The sequence below is a fragment of the Podarcis liolepis genome (genome assembly GCF_965112155.1).
Source record: "Podarcis liolepis genome assembly, chromosome: 3".
In the NCBI taxonomy this organism is placed as follows: domain Eukaryota; kingdom Metazoa; phylum Chordata; class Lepidosauria; order Squamata; family Lacertidae; genus Podarcis; species Podarcis liolepis.
In genome coordinates, this window is record NC_139557.1 from 96841407 (window position 1) to 96865548 (window position 24142).

The 24142-nt window shown below is 42.0% G+C and overlaps 1 protein-coding gene across 5 annotated transcripts in view; it reads left to right on the plus strand.

Annotated features, from left to right (window-relative positions):
- The window catches only part of USH2A (usherin), a 430807-nt gene that overhangs the window by 348882 nt on the left and 57783 nt on the right, over positions 1 to 24142 (plus strand). For all 5 annotated transcript variants that reach the window (XM_083493951.1, XM_083493952.1, XM_083493953.1 and 2 more), the window contains 3 exons: positions 7178 to 7336; positions 9892 to 10054; positions 14930 to 15284. In XM_083493951.1, coding sequence (XP_083350077.1) covers positions 7178 to 7336; positions 9892 to 10054; positions 14930 to 15284 — 677 coding nt within the window. The remainder of the gene's footprint in view (positions 1 to 7177; positions 7337 to 9891; positions 10055 to 14929; positions 15285 to 24142) is intronic.

Sequence of the window (24142 nt, forward strand, 5' to 3'; positions counted from 1 at the left end):
CTAATTGGGCATTTTTCTATGGAGTCTTTCTTCATAAACATTTAAAATACTGTACTCCCACCTTGCAGAAAAGCCACAGAATGACAAGAGAATATAAAAACATTCAATATAAAGTTACCTGGTAAACATTTGCACTCATGCTTGGAATAGTAAATATTCCGGTGATGCCCATTGAACCAATGGTTAATAGATCTATAATATCCTGAGCTGTCAATCTTTTAGTTTTCAGAAGCACAAAATCCATTATAGAAATGCTATAATATATGAAAAAGATTAAAATCTTAAATTAAACTTTTCCCCTTCTACTGCCTAGAAGGATTTAGAACCCAGGAAGAAGGCAGGTGAATTTGACTTATAATCTACACTTGATTTCATTGGAAAGTGTCTCATACTGTCTCAGTTTTGATAATAAGTTTCACTGAAAGCTTTGAATATTCACTACTACAAATATGTTTTGTTATCTTCTTGAAGCCTGATCGTATGTAGAGTTAGTCATGGCTAAGTCCATTGATAATGCACCTAACTATGTGTTAATCACACACAAATAATTAAAAGGTCAAAATAAGAAATTGAATGATGTGCATGTTTCATCAGAAAATGGGCTTCTCTCTGTCCTCCCATCCCACTCTTCCCCCTGAGTTTCTGAATTGTATGCATTTGTAAAAGGTTTAAGGGAAAAGCTTAATTACAGCAAATTCACAAACATAGATGCATATGCCTACACAGAAGGTATTTGTGAAAGCAATAGTATATTTCTGAAAAGCAGGAACAAGCAGTGTGAGGGGAAATATGGGAAGCCAGCCACTGCCATCATCATCACCTCAATTTATGATAATAATAGTAAGCTAACTAAGGGGAAAGAGAGTCTGAGGTAACTGAAGAAAAACAGGACAGGCATGAGGAACCAATGCACCGTCCATATATTGTTGGACTCCGACTCCCATCATCCTTGACCACTTGCTTTGCTGGAGGAGACTGGTGGGAGCTGTGGCCCAACAACATCTGAAAGGCTTCCTGTTTCCTGCTACTGAAATATTTATTTTACTTAAATCATTTATATATCACTTTTATAGGGACGCGGGTGGCGTTTTCGGCTGCGGCTCCAACCTGGTGGAACGCTCTGTCACAAGAGACAAGGGCCCTGCAGGACTTGACATCTTTCCGCAGGGCCTGCAAGACAGAGCTGTTCCACCAGGCCTTTGGTTAGGGCACAGCCTGACTCCCTCCTTTGGCAATCTTTACAATATTTTAGTTTATGGTTGCCATCAATTTTGATTTTAATTAATTCTTATGATGTTTTATAATGTTGCACTATTTTAGTGTTGTTAGCCGCCCTGAGCCCGGCTTCGGCTGGGGAGGGCGGGATATAAATAAAATTTATTATTATTATTATTATTAAACCACAGAGCCTAGGACTTGCTCATCAGAAGGTCGGCGGTTCGAATCCCCGTGAGGGGGTGAGCTCCCGTTGCTTGGTCCCTGCTCCTGCCAACATAGCAGTTCAAAAGCACGTCAAAGTGCAGGTAGATAAATAGGTAGCACTCCGGTGGGAAGGTAAACGATGTTTCCGTGCACTGCTCTGGTTCGCCAGAAGTGGCTTCGTCATGCAGGCCACAGGACCCAGAGGCTGTATGCCGGCTCCCTCGGCCAATAAAGCAAGATGAGTGCCGCAACCCCAGAGTTGGCCATGACTGGACCTAATGGTCAGGGGTCCCTTTACCTTTTTATACCACATTTATTTATTTATTTAAAAAATCAAAGTAAAACATTGCAGATAAAAGTCAAATACAGTGGTACCTCGGGTTACAGATGCTTCAGGTTACAAACGCTTCAGGTTACAGACTCTGCTAACCTAGAAATAGTACCCACTGCCCAGTACAGTAACCTCCCCCAGAATGCGTCCTTGGACCAATTCTGCACATCCAAGCCTCATTCTCATGCGTTCCCACCCGCCATGCAGAAAAATAATTCCCAAATATTAGAGAAAATGTTTGGTCTGCAAAAATACATAGGAGCATTAAGCGTAATTTACAATGGCTCATTCATCCATCGCCATCTAGGGCAATGGAATGTCATATGAAGAGCAACATACTGTAACTACTGAGGAGTACTGAGCAATTTTGAAACACACAAAAACATGACAAACCAGACTCTCTCCCTGGACAGCAAAAATACAACTCCTGATTACCGCCCAGTAATACATCACTCACTTTCTGCTACTGAACAGAGTGGTAGGTTATAGGGATTTGCAAAGAGAGAGATAAACAACGTCTTGTTTCATAGGAATATTGGCATGATGAATCACTTCTATGAGTTTTCTAGCAAAAAGTAAGTTGATGTCTCACAGTCCTGGATCAGATTGGCTCTCAACGACTAAAATTGCATGGGATTGTCAACCCATAAAAATGAGGCCTGGAGGAAATGGCTGAAAGTACGACTGGAGGGTGTCATGAAGGGATGGCAATGTTAGAAGCAAGCCAAACCTCTGTATACAACTATGATGTATTACTGGCAAGTCCCCCCCCCCCCCGTTTTGTAGGTTTAGTTTTATTTTTCTTTAGACTTTACTTTTTCCATGAATGGATCTTCAGTTATGCATTCAATACATCATATTGAAATACTCTATTTCTCCCTTTTACATTCAAAGGTCAACCTTTATAATAAGGGTTGGCAGTGATTCTCCCATTGAGACAGTCATTTTAATTGATATTGTCTCCAGGAATAAAATTGCTTTTTATTAATCAAGTTTTGATGAGAGGCTAGTTGGCCACAGTATCTTCCTGTCTATGGAAAGTGGCTGCATTCTGGCATTCGATCCCCTTGTCTTCTATAATAAATTAGGATCACATAAGCACCCACAGGATTAATTATGGGCTACCTATCCATGGAGTCTCCTTTTATTTTAATTATGATGTTTCAACAGCAGTGATGTCTCCAAATTCCATAACTTTATAGATGTCATAATTCAAAACTCCTGTCTAAGCTAAATGGTGAGATGTCCAAGCAGTGGTTAAAGTGATGAATTAAAGGAGAAAAAGGTGTTTGACACACCTCGCTTACTATGGAAAATAGGGCTTTAATTTCTGAAAGAGCAAGAGATACTGGGTGTCGGTGCACTTGTTTTACCAATATGGTACTACGGATCTTCTTTTCAGTGGCTGGGGTCATTATGGACAGGGAATAAGTTTGGATCCAGCCCATTGTGTCCTTGAATGCACTCATTTAGTTTTTTTTCTGATATAAGTAAAGCATTGCCAATAATTTCTCTGAACGTGATTTTGCTACTGGAATAATAGTTTGGGAACTGAAACTGCCTTGGTTATCCTGGTGAGAGATATACAGGAGTGTGGCCCTGTTAATTCTCTTGGATGGCTCAGGGGTTTATGTTACAATTTGAGTGGGACCTAGTGGCTTTGGTGGTTTTTATGGTGGCCCTGGTTTTACCTGGAGGATAGGTCTTAAAAGGTGGTGTTGGATGGCCGGTGCTCCACACAGTGACCTTTTAAATGCAGGGTGTCTCATACACTATTCAGCACCTACATGAAACCACCGGATGAAGTTTTTGGAATACTTGGTCTAGGGCAGCCTTCAACAACTTGGTGCCTTCCTGCTGTTTTGAACTGCAACTCCCATTAGCCTCAACTAGCAAAACCAAATTGTGCACTGTAAAATACAGTCATACCCTGGGTTACAGACACTTCAGGTTGCACGCTTTTGGGTTACGGATGTGCCGAAACTCGGAAGTACCGGAATGGGTTACTTCCAGGTTTCGGCGCATGCAGAGAAGCGCCAAATTGCAACCTGTGTGCGCACAGATGCGGCGCTGCGGGTTGCGAACATGCCTCCCACATGGATCACGTTCGCAACCCGAGTATCCACTGTACACCTCAGTATGATTTTATTTGTGCAGCTTTTAATAGAAAATAAGATTGTGCCATTAATCTGAACCTTTAGCCTTAAAAATGATGATGGAGCCATATATACTGTTTTATGATAATATGGGTGTGTTTTTAATAATAAACATCAGAGGAAATCTTTACATTGAATATTAATAAAATACATAAGGTATGTAGCTGAAATCCAACTCTTGAAGATATAGGAAAAACAATATTAGACCACTGGTCATTATTGGGTTTGAATTTTGATATATGCCAAAGAACATGTGATGCTTTTTTTTAATCTGTTGATTTCAATGGTGTTTTTAATCTATACGGGGGGGGGGGCAATACCTTTTAAAACCATACTTTCTTACACATTTTTCTTATGAGACTCCGTAGTTTTGAAATGAATTTGAAGGTGCTTTTTTCAGAATTGTCCATTATCCATTGTCCAAATATAAAGAAAAAAGGGGGAAGAGGAAAGCCCAAGATGTTGTTTGATTGACTTGTCCTGTTGCAAAATATGCACCTGCTGTGAAATGAAGTCATGGAGAGAAAAAAGTGGAATAATTTAACTTTTTTATTTGTAAAGATAATCAGGATTTTCTGATTACATCTTAACTTCATAAATGTTAAATAACCTATCAGCATCTAGTTGTTGTAAATTATGAAAAGGAGTATTGCTGGGAATATTAACCAACTAAATCCTTGTTCTTTAGTGAACACGAAAATGCGTTATGGCAGGTTGTCATTGTGCTCACGGTAACTTTGACACCAAATAACAAAACTGCCATTTGCACTTAGGGTAAATTGGTTCACTTGTGCTTTTACTGTTCTTTTTATTCTGACATAAATTTATGAACTCTGGAACTAACCAAGTCGTGTGGTTTCCCAGCTGACTTTAACAAATCTGCCCATTTCATTCCATTCACTCATCAAACCATCAATGCTGTGGTAGTTTCAGACTCGCCGCAGATATTTTAAGACATAGGCACTTTTCTGACCGCCACATTTCCATTTCCTATGAACATTTGCCTTTCTTGTTTTCAAAGGCATCAGCTGATGGGGGAAATATGTTACTCAGAAAAAGAGGGCAAAGCATCCTACTGACAATCCCATTGTTCTTCAACGCATTTTTTACATGATTTGTGTAACATATTCTTGCTTTCTTCCTGAGAAGACTTGATCAAGGCAGTCTGTTTACTTTTAACTTTATTTATTTGGGTTTTTGGCCTGTCCTTAGCAACAATCTAATACAATTTCAGATGTGAATAAAAAGTCCAGATGGCATCCCTCCAACATTTACCTATATTTAGGTAACATGCAAAATGGCACCCTCATTTTGAAACCTGCTGTTTTTTCTGGCTTCCTAGTGAGGTTGTTCCTTCCAGTTTTGAATCAATATAATATAGTGGACAGAATACCAAAGCTCCACTCCTCTCTCCATGTTTCTTTTGTGTAGCTACATTACACACCCATGCAAGGCTCCCATGAGACAAGGTGAGGCAGCTGCTGTTCCTGATGTAGATCTTCCCTCTCCCCTTCTTCCCTGGCAGGGAGAGAAGTGAAGTTTTAGGATCGGCCTCAGGTGCCAAAATCTCTTATGCCGTCCCTGATTGGATGGAGTACTGGATCCCCACTCAGTGATTATGCCTAATGCAGTGTTTCTCAAATTTGTTAGACTACAGCTCCCATCATCCTTGACCACTGGTCCTACCCAAGTTTGAGAAACACTGGCCTAATGTGTGCCTTCAGTCCAACCTATTGTACAAGGTTTTGGTATGAATAAAAATGGGAAAGCCCGACATGTGTTGCTTCCATGAGCATTTTGAAGATAGGGCAAGATACAAGTGTGAAAGACAGCATGTCGTGGAAACCCAGGCTATGTTAGGGTTGCCCTACATCCGGGTTTTCCTGGACACGTCCGGGAATTGCTCAGAAAAATGGTGTCCAGGTGGATTTTTGTTGAATCAGCAAAATCGGACGCATGGCAAGTTGGGCTGTTTTTATTTTTAAAATCTATACAGTGGTACCTCGGGTTAAGCACTTAATTTGTTCTGGAGGTCCGTTCTTAACCTGAAACTGTTCTTAACCTGAAGACCACTTTAGCTAATGGGGCCTCCTGCTGCTGCTGCGCTGCCGGAGCACGATTTCTGTTCTCATTCTGAAGCAAAGTTCTTAACCTGAGGTACTATTTCTGGGTTAGCGGAGTCTGTAACCTGAAGCGTATGTAACCTGAAGCGTATGTAACCCAAGGTACCACTGTAATGGTTTCTTACAGAGCTTCTTGGCACCCTTCAGTCCACTTGTGGGACAAGTAAGACTGTGCTATATGAGTCTATATGAACCTAAATATGCTTTCATACCTTATGCTTGTGAAATTTTCTGAGTAAAGTATTTCACTTCTACCCATAAACCCTTTCACTACATTGTTCTGGTTTTGTATAATCTGAAAAGTCTAGTCTACTGAATGTTGGATCCTGTAGAACAGGCATGGCTAAACTTGGCTCTCCAGCTGTTTGGGAATACAATTCCCATCATCCCTGACCACTGGTCCTGTAAGCTAGGGATGATGGGAGTTGTAGTCCCAAAACAGCTGGAGGGCCAAATTTGGCCATGCCTGCTGTAGGACAGTGGTGGACAACCTGTGTCCCTCCAAGATGGTGTTCGGCCTCTGACTCCCATCAGCCCCACCCATTATGACCAATGATTACAATGACCAATGTCCAGTGATGGGAAGTCATGCAGCAGTGGAGGTACAATGGCATGTGTTGATCCTACTTTGAACTTCCACAGTTCAATGGAAGGTCTGCATAGAGACCACATTCATGCAACTATAAACTCATAGAGATATTTCTGGAAGATCAGAAATCCTGGGAAAATAGGGTTTCCAATTCCAATGGAAAGAGCCCTGTGTGTGTGATCCCACTCCATCTCTCTGTCTGAATATCTGAATAGGGTTTTGATGGCAAATCTTTGACTCTTAGCCAAATGTGTGAAATATCTCCATGGCTGATCATGATGCTTGAGTTGGCATTGGGAAAATTAAAAATTCTGTCTGTGGTGATTCGTCTCTGTTGCCTGATGCTTGTGACCACTGAAATGCTGAGCATTCATGCATGAATAAGGTATGTTTATTATTCATGTATGAATGAAGTATCATTATCAAGAAACACAATCTTAATCATTCCAGTACTTCATGGCACAGAGTTCCCCTCTTTACGAGGAAACACAAAATCATAAAGACTGTGTATGTGAAACAGCAATTATCCTATGAACTGTTGTCTGTTTTGTAACAGGATCATTTAAGACTAATTTGCCTTTGAAGTACAACATACTACTAAATGCTGGCAGCACCTCTCCACTTGTAATACCAGTCGGCCAGCCTAACTTTGCTCTTTTGGATGGTCTGGATCCATACACACAATACGAGATAAGGATACAAGCCTGCCAGGATGGTAAGATGTTAAGTAATTCTCTTTTGTCATCAGCAGACAGTGCAGTTTTGCAAAATAGCTTCTGTTCAGCAAAACAGATAACATCTTATTTCAAAATTGAAGTGAAATGTTTACCTAGTAAAAGCAAAGCCTGACACTGAGTGGTGCATTTTACATTTCTCCATATTATATCATGAATATTTTAAAAGAAAATTTAAAACGTTAGCATTTGGGGGAATGGTAGTCCTTTTTGTGAAATGCATTATGAAAAGCATAAAGTAGGTTTTTTTAAAAAAAAATTGTCTAGAAGTACACATCAGATACAATCCATTCTCAATTGATGTTACATCAGCAATTTATCTCTTTTTTATTATTCATATAAAGCAGAAGGATTATTGCTCTGTTATTTTGGATTACAAGGAATGCATGAAACCTTATCTAAAGGGATCTGTTGGCATGGGTAAAGCACTTATGCTGGTGGAAGTCTACAGAAACCGTTGATACTGAACTTGAAGCTTCTGGGTATTGGGGACTTGTAAGATTGATCCTATCTTTCAAAAACTTTTATGACGGTCCAAATCAATAATATTTCAAGAATTCTCCCTGCACTGTTTGCCTTTTTTGTATCATTCAGTGAGCAGGGAGTGAGCCTTGGGACTCTGTGCTCCTTCCTCCTCTTGCTTTCTGCCTTCACATGCTAGTCCTTGTTAGCTTAAACTACAGTTGGCTATTGTTGTCCATTAAACTGTGATTTAATGTCAGTTTTGCTATCCAAGATCTTTATTTCATAGCATTCATACACCACTTGATTGTAAAATAAATAAATAACCCTCAAAGCCGTCTACAAAAAGATAAAACAATGTAATCAAGAAAAGTCTACAACCTTATTTAAAAGGTAAAGGGACCCCTCCCCTGACCATTAGGTCCAGTCGTGACTGACTCTGGGGTTGTGGCGCTCATCTTGCTTTATTGGCTGAGGGAGCCGGCGTACAGCTTCTGGGTCATGTGGCCAGCATGACAAAGCCGCTTCTGGCGAACCAGAGCAGCGCACGGAAACGCTGTTTACCTTCCCACCGGAGCGGTACCTATTTATCTACTTGCACTTTGACGTGCTTTCAAACTGCTAGGTTGGCAGGAGCAGGGACCAAGTAATGGGAGCTCACCCCGTTGCGGGGATTCGAACCACTGACCTTCTGATTGGCAAGTCCTAGGCTCTGTGGTTTAACCCACAGCGCCACCCATGTCCCACAACCTTATTTACAAACAAACAAAAGTTAAAATATTAAGAGGTTGAAATTACCCCAAATTTCTAAGCAACCGGGGTAGTAGGCTTGTTTAAACAAGAATGTTTTTTGCAGGTGCCAAAAAGAGTACGGTGAAGGCCCCTCCGTGATCTCAATAGGCAGGGAGTTCCAAAGTGTAGGTGCTGCCACACTAAATGAACATGTTCTTACAAATGTGGAATGGGTGTTATGTTGCACCTGGAGTAGTGGCAATTCTGCCGATTGAAGCAGTGGAGTGGACACATGTGGAGTAAGGCGATCTGATAGGCACACTCGTACTCAAGTTGTTAAGGGCTTTAAAGCATGCTTTGAATGTGGTTTAATATCCTGGACAACAAACATGATGTTAAATCATAGTTCCCTATCTCAAACATAACAGGAAACTGTAGTTTACGTGAACCAGGATCAGTGTGCAAAGGGAACACATGAAAGTGGGGAACACATTAAAACAGTACTTGTTTCTAGCTTGCTAAAACTATGGTTTGGTTCTCAAACCATTTCTTTATTTGATAATGCCTGTAGCTACTGAGAGCCATTTCAGTGGTGGAGCCCCAGTTGTGAATTATCCTCCCTAGAGGGAAATGTTTAGAACCTACACTGTGGTCAAAGGCGAAAGATTTATACGATCTGAAGAGAAACCAAAGTCCAGAGAACTTTGGTTATTGGGTGATAGCAACTGAAGTAGAAAATAAACAGAATGCTTAAGAATGGAAAGGAAATGCACCGTACTTTTTCGCTCCATAAGACGCACCTGACCATAAGATGCACCTGGATTTTAGAGGAGGAAAGGGGGAAAGCCACGCTTTTGCGGGGATCAGCTCACAGTTGTGCAGCTTCTTTTGCAAAGGGGAAAAGCCCCTTTGTTGAGGATCGGCTCAAAGCTGTTGAGCTTACTTTGCAAAGTGAAAAAATCCTGTTTTTATGGGGTTCAACTCTAAGTTCTGATGCTTCTTTAGGAAAGGAAAGGGAGCCGCGTCTACAGTTTCCAGAGAGATAATCTAATCAGCCAGTCACATGTCGCTGGGGAAACAAACGGCCTCTGTCTGCAGAACATTCAACAATGGAGGCCTGGGCAAGGAGACGGGGCCGGAAAGGGAGCCAGCGATCGACCACACATTCGTTTCATAAGACGCACAGACATTTCCCCTTACTTTTTAGGAGGAAAAAAGTGCGTCTTATGGAGCAAAAAATATGGTATACTTGATATATTGTTTCTTGGGCATTTGTCAATCCGAAGAGCATGGTCCAGTGTCCAAAACATGGTCCTTAATTGATGCTTTTGTTTTCTTGTAGTTGGCTGTGGAGTTGGTGAACGGGCATATGCAAGGACAGCTGAAGCACCTCCTAAGGATTTGAGTCCCCCTGTCATTGCAGCCACTGGATCGGCATCAATAGAGGTGAAATGGTCACCACCTAGAAAACCCAATGGAATAATTAGAAACTACTTTGTTTACAGGTAGCTTTGGTTGTTGTTGATTTTTTACCCTACTCAGATGCTCAATATAGAAACTACAGTAGCCCCCACCTTGAAGTTTTATTCAGGTCCAATAATGTTTAAATTATCTTCCCAAGTGCGTATGTTGGGTAGCATGGGAAAAAGCCATACCAATGTTTTTGGCCTGGAAAAGGGTATCCCACCCCTTAGGCTAGAGTGGGGAAGGAATTGGGCTAAGTGTGATTTCTATTGTCACTACAATATTATGGCCATGGGTGGCGCTGTGGTCTAAACCTCTGAGCCTCTTGGGCTTGCTGATCAGAAGGTCGGCACTTCGAATCCCCACCACGGGGTGAGCTCCCATTGCTCTGTCCCAGCTCCTGCCAACCTAGCAGTTCAAAAGCACGCCAGTGTGAGTAGATAAATAGGTACCGCTGCAGCAGGAAGGTAAATGTCATTTCCATGCGCTCTGGTTTCCATCACACTGTTCCATTGTGCCAGAAGTGGTTTAGTCATGCTAGCCACATGACCCAGAAATCTGTCTGTTGACTCCCTGAAAGTGAGATGAGCGCCGCAACCCCATAGTCACCTTTGACTGGACTTAACCGTCCAGGGGTCCTTTACTTTTTACCTATGGTCTGGCAACCTTAAGGTTGTCAAGAAACCAAAGGCCAAGAAATCATAGATAGGAAACATAGAAACACAGAAAGTTGGATTGGCCCATCCAGTTCAGTATGATCTACACTGAATGGCTGCAACTCTCTGGGGTTTGACCTATAAAACTGAGGACTGAACCTGACACCTTCTGCATGAGAAGTGTTTGGCCTGCCACTGAGCTTACAACTCTTTCCCAATGGTAGCTGTGGATCTAAATTCATATCTTTCATTGAACTTGCCAGCCAATCCTGTGCCTTAAGGTTTCTAGGAGTCTATAAAATTCTGGAATATTCTCCTGGAATATTTTCACCTGCTAATTGTATGGCCAAACACATCAAACCCCTCCTCTGTATAAAGAGAAATAAAGTATCTCTTATAGTCCAAGACAAGGCTTCACTCTGCTGGTTTTGTAAATAAAGCTGATGATTACAGCTGCAATTCCACAGCAGCCAGAGAGAGGGAAAACAGGAAATATAATGCAGAAAGTGGAAAATACTGTAAATTGAATTTGACAGCATTTGATGGCATTTGATTATTCTAGTCACAGCCAAACAATGATATAAAGAGTAATATGAAACAGAATGTGTTACTGCCTAGCAGACTCGAAAGCAATAAACCTTCCTCCAATGTGACACAATCACTTCACAATCATAATTGTAGCCTGTTTGATACCTCTGAGTACAGCAGAAGGGCACTGACTGACATAGATACATTTTGTTTTTTATTTAAAGTGAAATGAAAATGGCGCACTGGGGCTCCAGATACAATCGTTATATTCACCTACATAGGCATGAATCACTTGGCAGTTATTTCAGCTGAAGTTTAAATGTGCTTAGACAACAACAATATCACATCTTTCTCAGATAGCTGTGGAAAAAATCAGAAATTTGTAAGGGCAGGAATGGGATGTAAGCACAGCGTTCTCCCCCCCCTTTTTTTTTTTTGCATGTGATACCCACACATAGCCTTAGACTGTTATAGCAAGAAGTCTGCAGTATTTCTAGAGGATGTTATGGTATGTAATTTCTTTTTCATCATTTGCTGCCACTGCCTTGCTGTCATATATACACCAAACTAAATTTATTTAACCTGCAAGTGGTAGGCAGCTTTTCATTAAGCCTGAAGGATATATATTTGCTAGGGTTTGGAGTTCTGTGCTGACCTTCCTGCTATCCTCACCCAACCCCAAACCTTTGTCAGATACGTTTTTAGAACAAAACTGGAAGGAGGGAGGTATAGCAATATTTATTCATTTATTCTGTGTTTCTATGCCACTGCACACACAAACACACACACACACACACACACACACACACACACAAAATATCAGTAACGATGCAATATAATAAAACAATAAAAGCAGTAAAAAGAAATTCCCCTCTAGCAGAGGAAGAAATCAAACCAGTTGACAGAACTGATAAACCAATAAATCACAAATAAACGTTGGGCATCCAGGTTTTTGAACCACAAATTATTTAAGAGGCCTCAGTAAATTTAAAAAAGACCTTTGCCTTGCTCTGAAAAGACCATAAAGAAGGAGCAAAGAGTGCCTCTTTGAGGAAACTACTCCACAGCAGAGTGCCCTTTTGTAAATGTATTTACCTGATTTGCTTTCCTTTACTCTGATGATAATAACTGAGTAGGTTGTGGGGGAGTAATTCAGTTGGATACTGAATGCATGAAGTTCCCTGGATGGCAAGAGGACTGCAGAGTACAGCAGGAAGGCATGAAGTGGTATGCAGATTTTAGGGTGCCCTAAAGTGAGGAGCCCTAGTCAGTTGCCCAGTTTGCCCTCCACTAAAGTCTCCACCTCAAACTACGTAGCTATGTTCTTGGCTATAAAGTTTGCTCTGATAAACATCACTCTTTGAACACCTTTAAATGGGTGAAGGCATCAAACCGTAATACGTAGGTTCAGTGACAGTTAGCAGTTCCTGAGAAGGGCATCTTTCTCTTGTGCTTCTCTCTCTGTGTGGGAGAAAATCTTCCCTTTAAATGAGCAGCTGAATTCTAAATCTTCAGGCTGTTGAAATGACTAGAGACTGTTCAGCCACTTCTGCTCGGAGTTTATTCATACATGAGGATATTCTCCTTTTAGCACTACAGATGGAACCATTTACCTAACCATAAGTTTCTTTCATTAAATATTCAACAGTAATAAGATCTAAACACTTTAACCAGACTACATTGTTCGGCTTTGCTTGTGGAAGAGCTCACGGTTGGTGGCATATTTGATCTATCAGGGAGAGAAGCTGTTTATCACAGATTTTCCACGTTACTAAACAGTAATTTGTGAACCCAACAAACAGCTATGGTGGCTAATTGAGAAGCTATGCAGTGCAAAGCAAACCACCAAGCATTGCTGCACATAAAATATCATACTTTTTCACTTTTTGTGATTGACATATTTTTGTAACTCAATAGGAGGGCGTTCAATGCAAAACTCTGCACTAAATAGGAGCAGCACAAGTGTGCCCGATGCTTCCTGGCAACTAATAAACATTTAATTAATTTATTATATTTACTCTTACATTAATGTCCCACATTTCTGCCAAGCAGCTCACAGGGGCATACATGGTTCTCTTCTTCCCCATTTTATCATCACAACTCTGTGAAGTACATTAGACTGAGAGATGGTGACTGGCCCCAAGCTTTAGGACTGAATGGGGCTTTGAATGCTCCCCGGTCCTAGTACAACACTCTAACCAATATAAAACATGGTGCATTTTACCATAAAGCCCATTGCACCTTGAAAATTCTTCCTCCCTTCCAAAAATTAAAAAGCCGCTAGTCCCCAGTGATACAAGTGATTTGCATAAAATCATGATGTCAGTCTTTGGATAAAGGTGCAGGATCTGGAAACCTAGTAGCAACAGTTGAATTTCTACAAGGTTCTTTCCTCAAACTTCCATTAAACTCACTTACCCCAACAGTCAGTTGGGCTGAGGTAGGGTGCCCTTCCGTGGCAATCAGGGCCCTTCCGTGGCAATCAGTCTTCTGGCACTTTTGCACAAAACTAGCATGGGACATATTGATGGTTGCTTTAGCTCACCTCCCACACACTTCTCCCTACCCTGAACCACTGTGATTGAGACCACAAGCTTAACATGAGTCAACAATGTGATGCAACAGCAAAAGAATGAAAAGAAAAGAAAAGAAAACTAATTCTATTCTAGGTTGCATCAACAGAAGTATAGTGTCCTGATCATGGGAAGTCATTGTCTCACTCTATTCCTCATTTGTCAGACCACACTGGGAGTACTGTGTCCAGTTCTGGGCAACACAGTTTAAGAAGAATATTAATAAGCTGGAACATGTGCAGATGAAAGCAGCCAAAATGGCCAGGGTTCTGAAACCAAGCCTTATGAGGAACAGCTGAGGGAGTTGTGTATATTTAGCCTGGAAAAGAGGAGATGGAGAGATATGGCAGCCATCTTCAGATGTCTAAAGGGCTGCCACATGGAAGATGGAGCAAACTTGTTTTCTCCTGCTCCAGAGGCTAGGACCCGAACCAGTGGCTTCAAGTTAAAAGAAAGGTGATTCCAACTAAACACCTGGATGAACTTTCTGACAGTAAGAGTTGTTCAACAGTGGATCAGACTCTCTCAGGAGGTGGTAAACTCATTGGAGGTTTTTAAGCAGAGATAGATGGCCATCTGTCGTGAATCCTTTAGCTGAGATTCCTGCATTGCTGGGGTCCCTTCCAACTCTACAGTTCTATGATTTTATACTGTGCTTTCACTTTATTGCACTCGTGTTATTACATGCATGTGTTGGCCCATGTACATACTCTGCTTTTTCTTATGCAGTACCAAGTCAAACAGTAACCAAGTCAACTTTTACCACCAACTTAGCACAAAACAAAAACCGCTGCTTCCTGTAAATATGTCATGACTTTAAAAACAGTTGCTACAGGTAACCATCAGTATTGAAACAAACAAATTTGACAATAGGTAAAGATTTGTACTTGCGAAAGAAAAAGTCCATTGTTCATAGGTTGTGATCATGACACCTGCCTAGCACCTGAGCTGATTTCGCATCAGCAAATGCACCATGTTTGCTGTTGCAGGTGGCACGTCAGGTAATGATTTGGTGTAATAAGTATGTGCATTGTTAATGATAAAAACTGAACTACACTAGGCTATAGTCATTTTGAAGTTTGTACTTCAGCATCAAATGATCTCTTATTTATTAGTGGCTATAAAAGTTATTTACAGGTGATTTTTGTATGACTTTCAGACGTCCAGTGGGTACTCGAGAGGAACTGCTTATATTCATCTGGTCTGAAGGTGCTTTAGAATTCATTGATGCTACAGATGTCCTTCAGCCGTTCACGGAGTATGAATACCGCATTAGGGCACAGAATTCCAAGGGCTCTGTGGATAGTCTGTGGTCTTCAACACAAACTCTAGAAGCCCCCCCTTGGGGCATGAATGTTCCTTGGGGCCAAGCTTTAAGCGCTTACTCTGTGCTCCTAAATTGGACCGAACCCACTTCTCCTAACGGTGCCATTTCTCAATATCGTGTCGTCTATCAAGAGAGACAGAGCGACCCGACATTTAACACGCCAGCTGTTACTGCATTAACTGTATCGGTAAGTGTTAGATAATCAGCCAACGTGAAGGAGTCATTTTTAGAAACGCATGCAGTTTCCTTTTCTGACCTCATTTGTGGTTTAGAAGTGCATATTAGGGCTGTCGGCCATTTCAAGAAAGCTTGCATGTTTCTGGTTGCATTACTTATTTGTTTATAAAAAAGATATTTATATAATGCTACAGCATAAAAAAAATCAAAGTGGTTTAAAATAATATCTCTCTATAAGAAAAACACATAAAAATTAAATCACACAAACTATGGTTAGTCAGACAAACCATTGGTCATAGTTGATTAATCAGTTATTTGTATATATGAATAACAACAATAGTTCTGAAGCAAACAAGGATACTTTGTTTTTCGTTGATGTGCACATACATCATAGTGGGCACTATCTTAGAAAAAGCTCTTGTATGGGAGAAAATCCAGGGATTTTTCTTTTTTAATGGCATTTGCTATCCCCAGTTTCCTACCTCTCATGCGTTGAAAGTATTTGTATTTAAATGTGTTGCCCAATTAATTGGAAGCACCTTTTTAGTCTTATAAAAAATGAATTGATTAATAGATTAAGTGTTGTAGTCCTAAAATATTTACATGGTGCAATCCTTAGTTGCCCATGTACGCTAATTATGGATGATTCACATGCAACAATGAGGACATCTACACATGAACAACTGCCCATCACAATCCCTTGCATGTTGGCTCATAAGTTCCACTGAGCATAGCAGAACTTACTAGTAAATACCCTTTGGATAGGAGACTTAAAAGTCCAAAATGAAATATAATCATAGCAAAATCAGATATATTTTTTCAACCATTCCAAGTGCATGCTGGTTTAAGCATGATAGTAAAATTAGCATTAGCTTGACTCCTATGATTTATGTTTAGTAATTAGGAAGATTTGCCTCATAACTCTTCAGAATCAGAAATAAATCAACCACCACAAAAAGAAAACGCTTTTACCAACAGTAGCACCTGGCACTCCCATACTGTAAGTTGCAAACCTTGACAAATACAGGAACCTCTAATTAGATGGATACAATTTCTGCATGGAAGAAATGGCAGAACTAAGAACAAGATACAGTGTTGTGATTTTGCTGTAAATTGGCTATTTCAGCAATCGTAATGTCAAAGGAGGCGTTGGACTGGCACTGTGTTACAAATGTCTTACTTCAAAAAAAGGTACTATAGAACTGGAAATGGTTCTGAAAAGGGAAGCCAAAATGATCAAGGGGTTGAAGTAACTTCCCTAAGAAAAGGGTATGCTCCTTACAGGTCTTTTTTTCCTCAGGAAAAAGCTAAGGAGGGATATAACGGAACTGTGTAAGATTATGTAAGTTGTGGAGAAAGTGAATGGAGTTTTGCTCCTCCCTACCTCATAATACTACAACTCAGGGACAAGTAAATGAATCTTGGAAGATTCAGGACAGACAAAATAAAGTACTTCTTCACACAGTGCAGAGTTGAACTGTGGAATTCGCTCTAACAAGATGTAGTGATGGCCACCAATATGGATGGCTTTGAAAGAAGGCTAGACAGATTCATGGAGGATAAGGCTATGAGTGGCTACTAGCCATCATGGCTATGCTCTGCCCTCATGGTTGGAGGCAGTAGGCCTATGAATACTGGTTGCTGGGAACAGCATGTGGAGAGAGTGCTGTTGACTCAGGTTCTTCTGGTGGGCTTCCCATAGGTGACAGAGACCTGGTTGGAGGAAGCAGACGGGCCTGTCCTTGCCGCTGCTTGCCCACCAGGTTTCTCTTACGCACAGCAACCCAGGTCATGTGGGCGGGGAGGGGGGGTTGCAGTGATTTTTAGGAAGTCACTAGCTTGCACCAGGCGTCCTACTGGGAAGATCCAGTTCTCTGAGTGCATGTTCTAGAAGTTGGACAATAGGGGCAGTACAGGATTCCTTTTGCTGTACCGACCTCCCCGCTGCACCAAGGATTCCCTGTCCGAGCTGCTTCAGGTCGTGGCGGATTTTCTCCTGGAGACACCTAGTTTGGTTGTCCTAGGGGATTTTAACATCCATGCCGACACGACCTTACAAGGGGCTGCTCGGGACTTCGTGGAAAGCATGGCCTCCATGGGGCTGTCCCTGAATAAGTTTGGCCCAACTCATAGTCATGGACATGCCTTAGACCTGGTGTTCACCTCTAGTGACGTGGGTGATCTGACACTAAGTAAAAGTGAAACAAAAGAAGTGCCATGGTCAGATCACTTCCTGGTGCAACTGGACTTCTCCGCAACCCTTCCCCTCTGTAGGGAGGTGGGACCAATTCGGATGGTCCGCCCCCGCCACTTAATGGATCCAAATGGTTTCCAGAGAGTGGTAGGGGATGCTTTAGCCCATGTTGATGGCCTTTCTGATTCCCTGGTGGCCCGCTGGAATGCGGAGTTAACCAGGGCTATCGACTGTCTGGCTCCAAAGCACCCTCTCCGATTGCATGGAGCCCGGACAGCCCCGTGGTTTTCTTCGGAACTGAGGGTGATGAAACAATCACTGAGACGGCTAGAGCGTCGGTGGCAGAAAACTCACTCCGAATCTGACCGGACACAGGTTAGAGCTCAACGTCAAGCCTACCAAGTGGCGATAGCGATGGCGAAGAAGACTTTCTTCACCGCCTCTATTGCATCTGCAGAAAATAGTAGCAGGAGACTCTTTCAAGTGGTTCGCAATTTAACGGAACCACCTTTACCACCGGGGCCTTGTAAAGACCCCAAGATCTCCTGCAATGATTTTGCTAAGTTTTTTGCAGATAAAAATCACTCATATTCGGAAGGAGCTAGACACCACCGTGGGAGCAGGGCCGGGGCGGGAGAGTGCTAGAGCTCTGTCTGGTCAAGTTGTATGGAATCAATTTCAATCCGTTACCCCTGAGGATGTGGACAGGCTGCTTGGACGCGTGAAACCAACCACCTGTCTCCTTGATCCTTGCCCATCCTGGCTAATAAAAGCAAGCCGAGAAGGGCTGGGCGATGGGCTCTGCGGGGTGGTGAATGCTTCCCTCTGTGAGGGAACATTCCCAGATCCGCTGAAAGAGGCGGTCATTAAACCGCTTCTTAAAAAACCATCTTTAGACCCGGCCAGTATGGCCAACTATCGCCCAGTCTCAAATCTTCCATTCTTGGGCAAGGTGATTGAGCGCGTGGTTGCTGAACAACTCCAGGCACGCCTGGAGGATGCAGACCATTTGGATCCCTTCCAATCGGGATTCAGGCCTCACCATGGGACTGAAACTGCCTTGGTCGCGCTGGTTGATCATCTCCAGCGAGCTAGGGACAAAGGTGAGAGTTGTTTCCTGGTTCTGCTGGATCTCTCAGTGGCCTTTGATACAATCAACCATAACATCCTTCTGGACCGTCTAGAGGGGCTGGGAGCTGGGGGCACTGTCATACAGTGGTTTCGCTCCTTCCTCCTGGGCCGTGTTCAGAAAGTGGTGGTGGGGGATGAGTGTTCAGACCCCTGGGCCCTCACTTGTGGGGTGCCTCAGGGTTCCGTCCTCTCCCCCATGCTATTTAACATCTATATGAAGCCGCCAGGAGAGATCATCAGGGGGTTTGGACTGGGTGTCCATCAATATGCAGATGATACCCAGCTCTACCTCTCTTTCAAATCAGAACCAGTGAAGGCGGTGAAGGTCCTGTGTGAGTGCCTGGAGGCGGTTGGAGGATGGATGGCGGCTAATGGATTGAAGTTGAATCCTGACAAGACAGAAGTACTGTTTTTGGGGGACAGGGGGCGGGCTGGTGTGGAGGACTCCCTGGTCCTGAATAGGGTAACTGTGCCCCTGAGGGACCAGGTGCGCAGCCTGGGAGTCATTTTGGACTCACAGCTGTCCATGGAGGCGCAGGTCAATTCTGTATCCAGGGCAGCTGTCTACCAACTCCACCTGGTATGCAGGCTGAGACCCTACCTGCCCGCGGACTGTCTCGCCAGAGTGGTGCATGCTCTAGTTATCTCCCGCTTGGACTACTGCAATGCGCTCTACGTGGGGCTACCTTTGAAGGTGACTCGGAAACTACAACTAATCCAGAATGCAGCAGCTAGACTGGTGACTGGGGGCGGCCGCCGAGACCACATAACACCGGTCTTGAAAGACCTACATTGGCTCCCAGTACGTTTCCGAGCACAATTCAAAGTGCTGGTGTTGACCTTTAAAGCCCTAAACGGCCTCGGTCCAGTATACCTGAAGGAGCGTCTCCACCCCCATCGTTCTGCCCGGATGCTGAGGTCCAGCGCCGAGGGCCTTCTGGCGGTTCCCTCACTGCGAGAAGCAAAGCTACAGGGAACCAGGCAGAGGGCCTTCTCGGTAGTGGCGCCCGCCCTGTGGAATGCCCTCCCATCAGATGTCAAAGCGATAAATAACTACCTGACATTTAGAAGACATCTTAAGGCAGCCCTGTTCAGGGAAGTTTTTAATCTGTGATATTTTACTGTATTTTTTGTTTCTATGGAAGCCGCCCAGAGTGGCTGGGGAAACCCAGCCAGATGGGCGGGGTACAAATAATATATTATTATTATTATTATTATTATTATTATTATTATTATTATTATTGTTGTTGTTGTTGTTATTATTATTATTATTATTATTATTATTATTATTTTATTATATAGGCACCTGGTTGGCCACTGTGAAAGCAGAATGCTGGATGAGATGGGCCATTTGCCTGAGTGAGCAGGGCTCTTCTTATGCAAATAGAAAAATAATGTCAGGAAGCAGGCCTCAGTTGTTATTTACCATCTGATGTATGATATCTACTTAAGCCAGCCTCAAAAAAGTCACCTATCTGCTGCTACTATGTGTTAATCTGAAGTAATGGCATGGAAAATACCAGCCCTGGGACATGTTAGTCTTGGTTCTACCCCAATGCAGAATAATGGAGACTTTCATATATTCTAATTACATTATACAGTGTTACCTCGGGTTAAGAACTTAATTCGTTCTGGGGGTCCATTCTTAACCTGAAACTCTTCTTAACCTGAGGTACCACTTTAGCTAATGGGGCCTCCTGCTGCCACCAGAGCACGATTTCTGTTCTCATCCTGAAGTAAAGTTCTTAACCCGAGGTACTATTTCTGGGTTAGCGGTGTCTGTAACCTGAAGCGTATCTAACCTGAAGCGTATGTAATCCGAGGTACCACTGTATATAACTCATATAATAATGGAGACTGTCATATAGTCTAGAATTCACCTCAATATAGACTCATGTCAGATCAGAATATCATAGATTCAGGTAGGTAGCCGCGAAAATACACAGACAAAATGAATGAATGAATGAATGAATGAATGAATGAATAGTCCAGTAGCACCTTAGAGACCAACTGAGTTTGTTCTGGGTATAAGCTTTCGTGTGCATTCACACTTCTTCAGATTGAGGTTGATGGGTGTCCATTTCATGCGGCTCAATGATTCTAGATTCATGCGGCCTTCCATGATTCTAGATTCAGGTAGGTAGCCGTGTTGGTCTGATGCAGTCGAAATAAATAAATAAAAATAAAACTTAATTGGTCTCTTAGGTGCTGCTAGACAATTTTTTTATTTATTTCGACAGAATATCATATTCTATCTTAAAATTTTCTGAATACCATATTCTGTAGGAAATATATGAGCTGTTGTTTTTTTTCTTGGCTTACTTTCAACATGAGTAGATAAGCAGGGATAAGAAGTGGTCAATATTGAGGAAGAGCCTGAATTTCTTTCTCTTAATTTTTTTTAATGTTATGTACAACTCATAGCCTTCCAGCTGTTCAATAAGTACATGCCAAGTTATATGGCAAGACTGCATATATGTTTGCTTCCCTCTAGAGCAGGCATGGCCATACTTGGCCCTCCAGCTGTTTTGGGACTACAATTCCCATCACCCCTGACCACTGGTCCTGTGTATGATGGGAGTTGTAGTCCCAAAACAGATGGAGGGCCAGGTTTGGCCATGCCTGCATGGTATTGTTTCTGGACAATATCTTAGGACCTGAAGTATCTAGAATTGCACACTTTCCCCAAAGCAAATTTATTGTTTCCCACTAGTGATCAAACTCTTTAACTGTCTTGCAACAATTTAAAACATATGTTTTAAAGATGAAAGGCCAGAACTGACAAGTAGATAGTTTCTAGTTGTTTTCAAAATCATTTTCAAGTACCATTCAGTATGATGTTGAGTTTTGGAATTCCTCTCTCCAATCATGCATTGAACTGTCTTGCACATCATGCCAACAACAACAGAAAATATCCAAGATGGTTGCATTGAGGGCAATAAAATGTACCAAAATGGCTTTTTAAATAATGTTGCCACAGTATGTTTCTTTAGCAAAGGCATTTTAACGCCTTTTAAATTAGTATTTTCTTGGCACTGGAGAAACATTACCCTACAAAACCTGAAATCGAAAAATATGTCAGAAATATATGCATAAAGATCAAGTGTGGTTTAGATAGCACTGATGCATTTTACTATCTTTCTATTTTTATTTTAAAATTCTTTCACTTTTCATTTAAAAAATGTGTGTTACTGTGCTAAACATTTGTCTCTGCAGAGCAAGACAGCTTCCCTGCCCACCAAATTTATTGCAAATTAATGCTTTATACTAAAGCTGTGCTTTATTTCCCTAAGTGCAGTGTAGGACACATTGAATGGAACTCTGGATTTGGGGATAGGATGTGCTGATGTAGCAAATGCAGTCCATATTGGTCTTCAGCCTATGCGGGTAGCCTACCCTCCTGTAGGAGCAGATGAAAATAATAATAGGAGTAGTGACTTTTTCTGTGCAACGTCATTTTTCTGAAGCTTGTTTCAGGGAACGTCTCTGAAACTTCACATTTAGTTAAATTAAATTGCTGAATTAAAAGAGACAGGGAAACTCACATACACCGTGGAACTGATTGAGTCCATTCAAGAATGAGGTGTATCTTGGAGTAATGAAAAAAACACAACTAAACTCTTTTTGTACAGTTTCTATTTTTCCCCCCAGTGGTCCTGAAGTTGCCATTGGTTGCAACTAATATATATGTATTTCATTTACTAATATCAAACCCCATGACTAGGAAGGTGAGAAATTAAAAATGTTATCAAATGTATCAACCTCAAAACTATTTTAACTCCCCTGAAATTATCTGGATATTTTTCCTTCACAATTTGTTGGCACTGAATTTTGTCCAAAACAAAATTTCCACCTCATCACATGAGATATGTTACTAGTTATATAAAAACTCATTGGAATCCTTTGAAATTCCTGGTGTGCCTCCAAATTCAACTTGAATTTTGTATCAGATGAAAATTGATCTCAGCTCTAATTATTGACATAAATAGTACTGGGCTGATATGTGAATAATGCCTGTGTGTGTGTGTGTGTGTGTGTTCAATTTCACAGGAATCTAAAATAAAGACATCATGTTTGAAAATTGCTACTCTGTGGAAATAGAATTTCCCATGAAATTGCTGGCAAACACTTAACTGCAAATTTGTGAATGAGATGTTTTAATTAAAATCTAATTTTATTGAAGGAACTAGCTTCCAATGATTAAACTTATGCCCCTTTAAAATATAGCTTACGGGGGTACTAGGCTAAAGCATTTAATCTCCTAAAGCATCTCAACTGGAGCTCTCTCATGGGATATGCCATTAGTCATTCTCTCACACAAGCTTTCACGTTACTTTGCAAGACTTACGGTATCGAGCAAGCAAAGAGGTCTGTCCTTTATGTTTCTATTGCTACCAAAGTTCAAGATTTGTGTGTGTGTGTGTGGAGAGAGAGAGAAAGAAGATTCCTATTTACAAAGCCTTTGCTAACCAAGGAATTTGTTTTAGCATTGATTCTTGTGCGCATTGCATTCAACACATGTCCAAATAGACTGCAGAAACCTGCACTATGTAGCATAACAGTAAAAGCCTGAAAATGAGCAAGTAGAAATGTAAAGAATGGCTGCAGTGGATTGGGGCTGTGGCCTGTGCATTGGGTGGAATTCAGTGCTGCACTCTGCTTGCCAGACAGAATGATCCCCCTTTCCTCCCCATTTGCCCTGTTGTGGGGATTCCCCCACTCCACCCCAAGCCACTTTCAGGGATGCAGAGGGCACATGGAGGAGTAGAGTGGGGCTTCTGCTGGTGAGGCTTATTAGATGTCTCCCACCCTTTATTTCCACTCCACCTCTCAACCTTTTGCTGAATCACAAGGGCAACAGAGTTCTGCTTGAGCTTCTCTTTCCTGTAAATTACTTGGTTTCTCTTTCTCCTTCCCACCTTTACTTTCTGAGCTTCACTTCCCCTTTAAATGTAACATTCGTGGGCTGAACTTTTGAGCCTCTTGTGGCCTTTAAGCTTCCTGGTATGAATAGGCTCTAAAATGAACGTCTCCCCCCCCTTTTTTTTTTTGCCAAAGGGCTGCATTCATTGTTGGCACCAGTAGTGGTCAGTGGAGTGGAGGCACTTACCTGACCCTCCCATCACCAGTGCCGCTGCAACTTATGAAGAAGGGATGGGGCAAGTTTGGTGTGGTGCAAATGCAAGGGGGGTGTCCCAGATTGATAGGTCAGGCAAACAGTGCTGACCACTACAGGTCGGCACTCCCACATGCATATCACATAGAAAGACATAGAGGATACAACATACATGGAGATAAGTGTGTGCAAACACACACACATCAGGCACACATATGAAGATATGGTTTTTTCCTCCTGCCGGCTCATCAAATTATTGATATGATGAGCAGGGAGGGGGCCACTTGCATCCCCATCAGGGTGCTAAACTGGGCAGAGAACCCCACAATCCTCTGTGTATGGGTGTGTGTCCCCCACTTATGTGGGGGCTATGTTCTAGGCCCCCATATGCATATGTGAAATTGTGTAAAGTGGGGAACACTCTCTA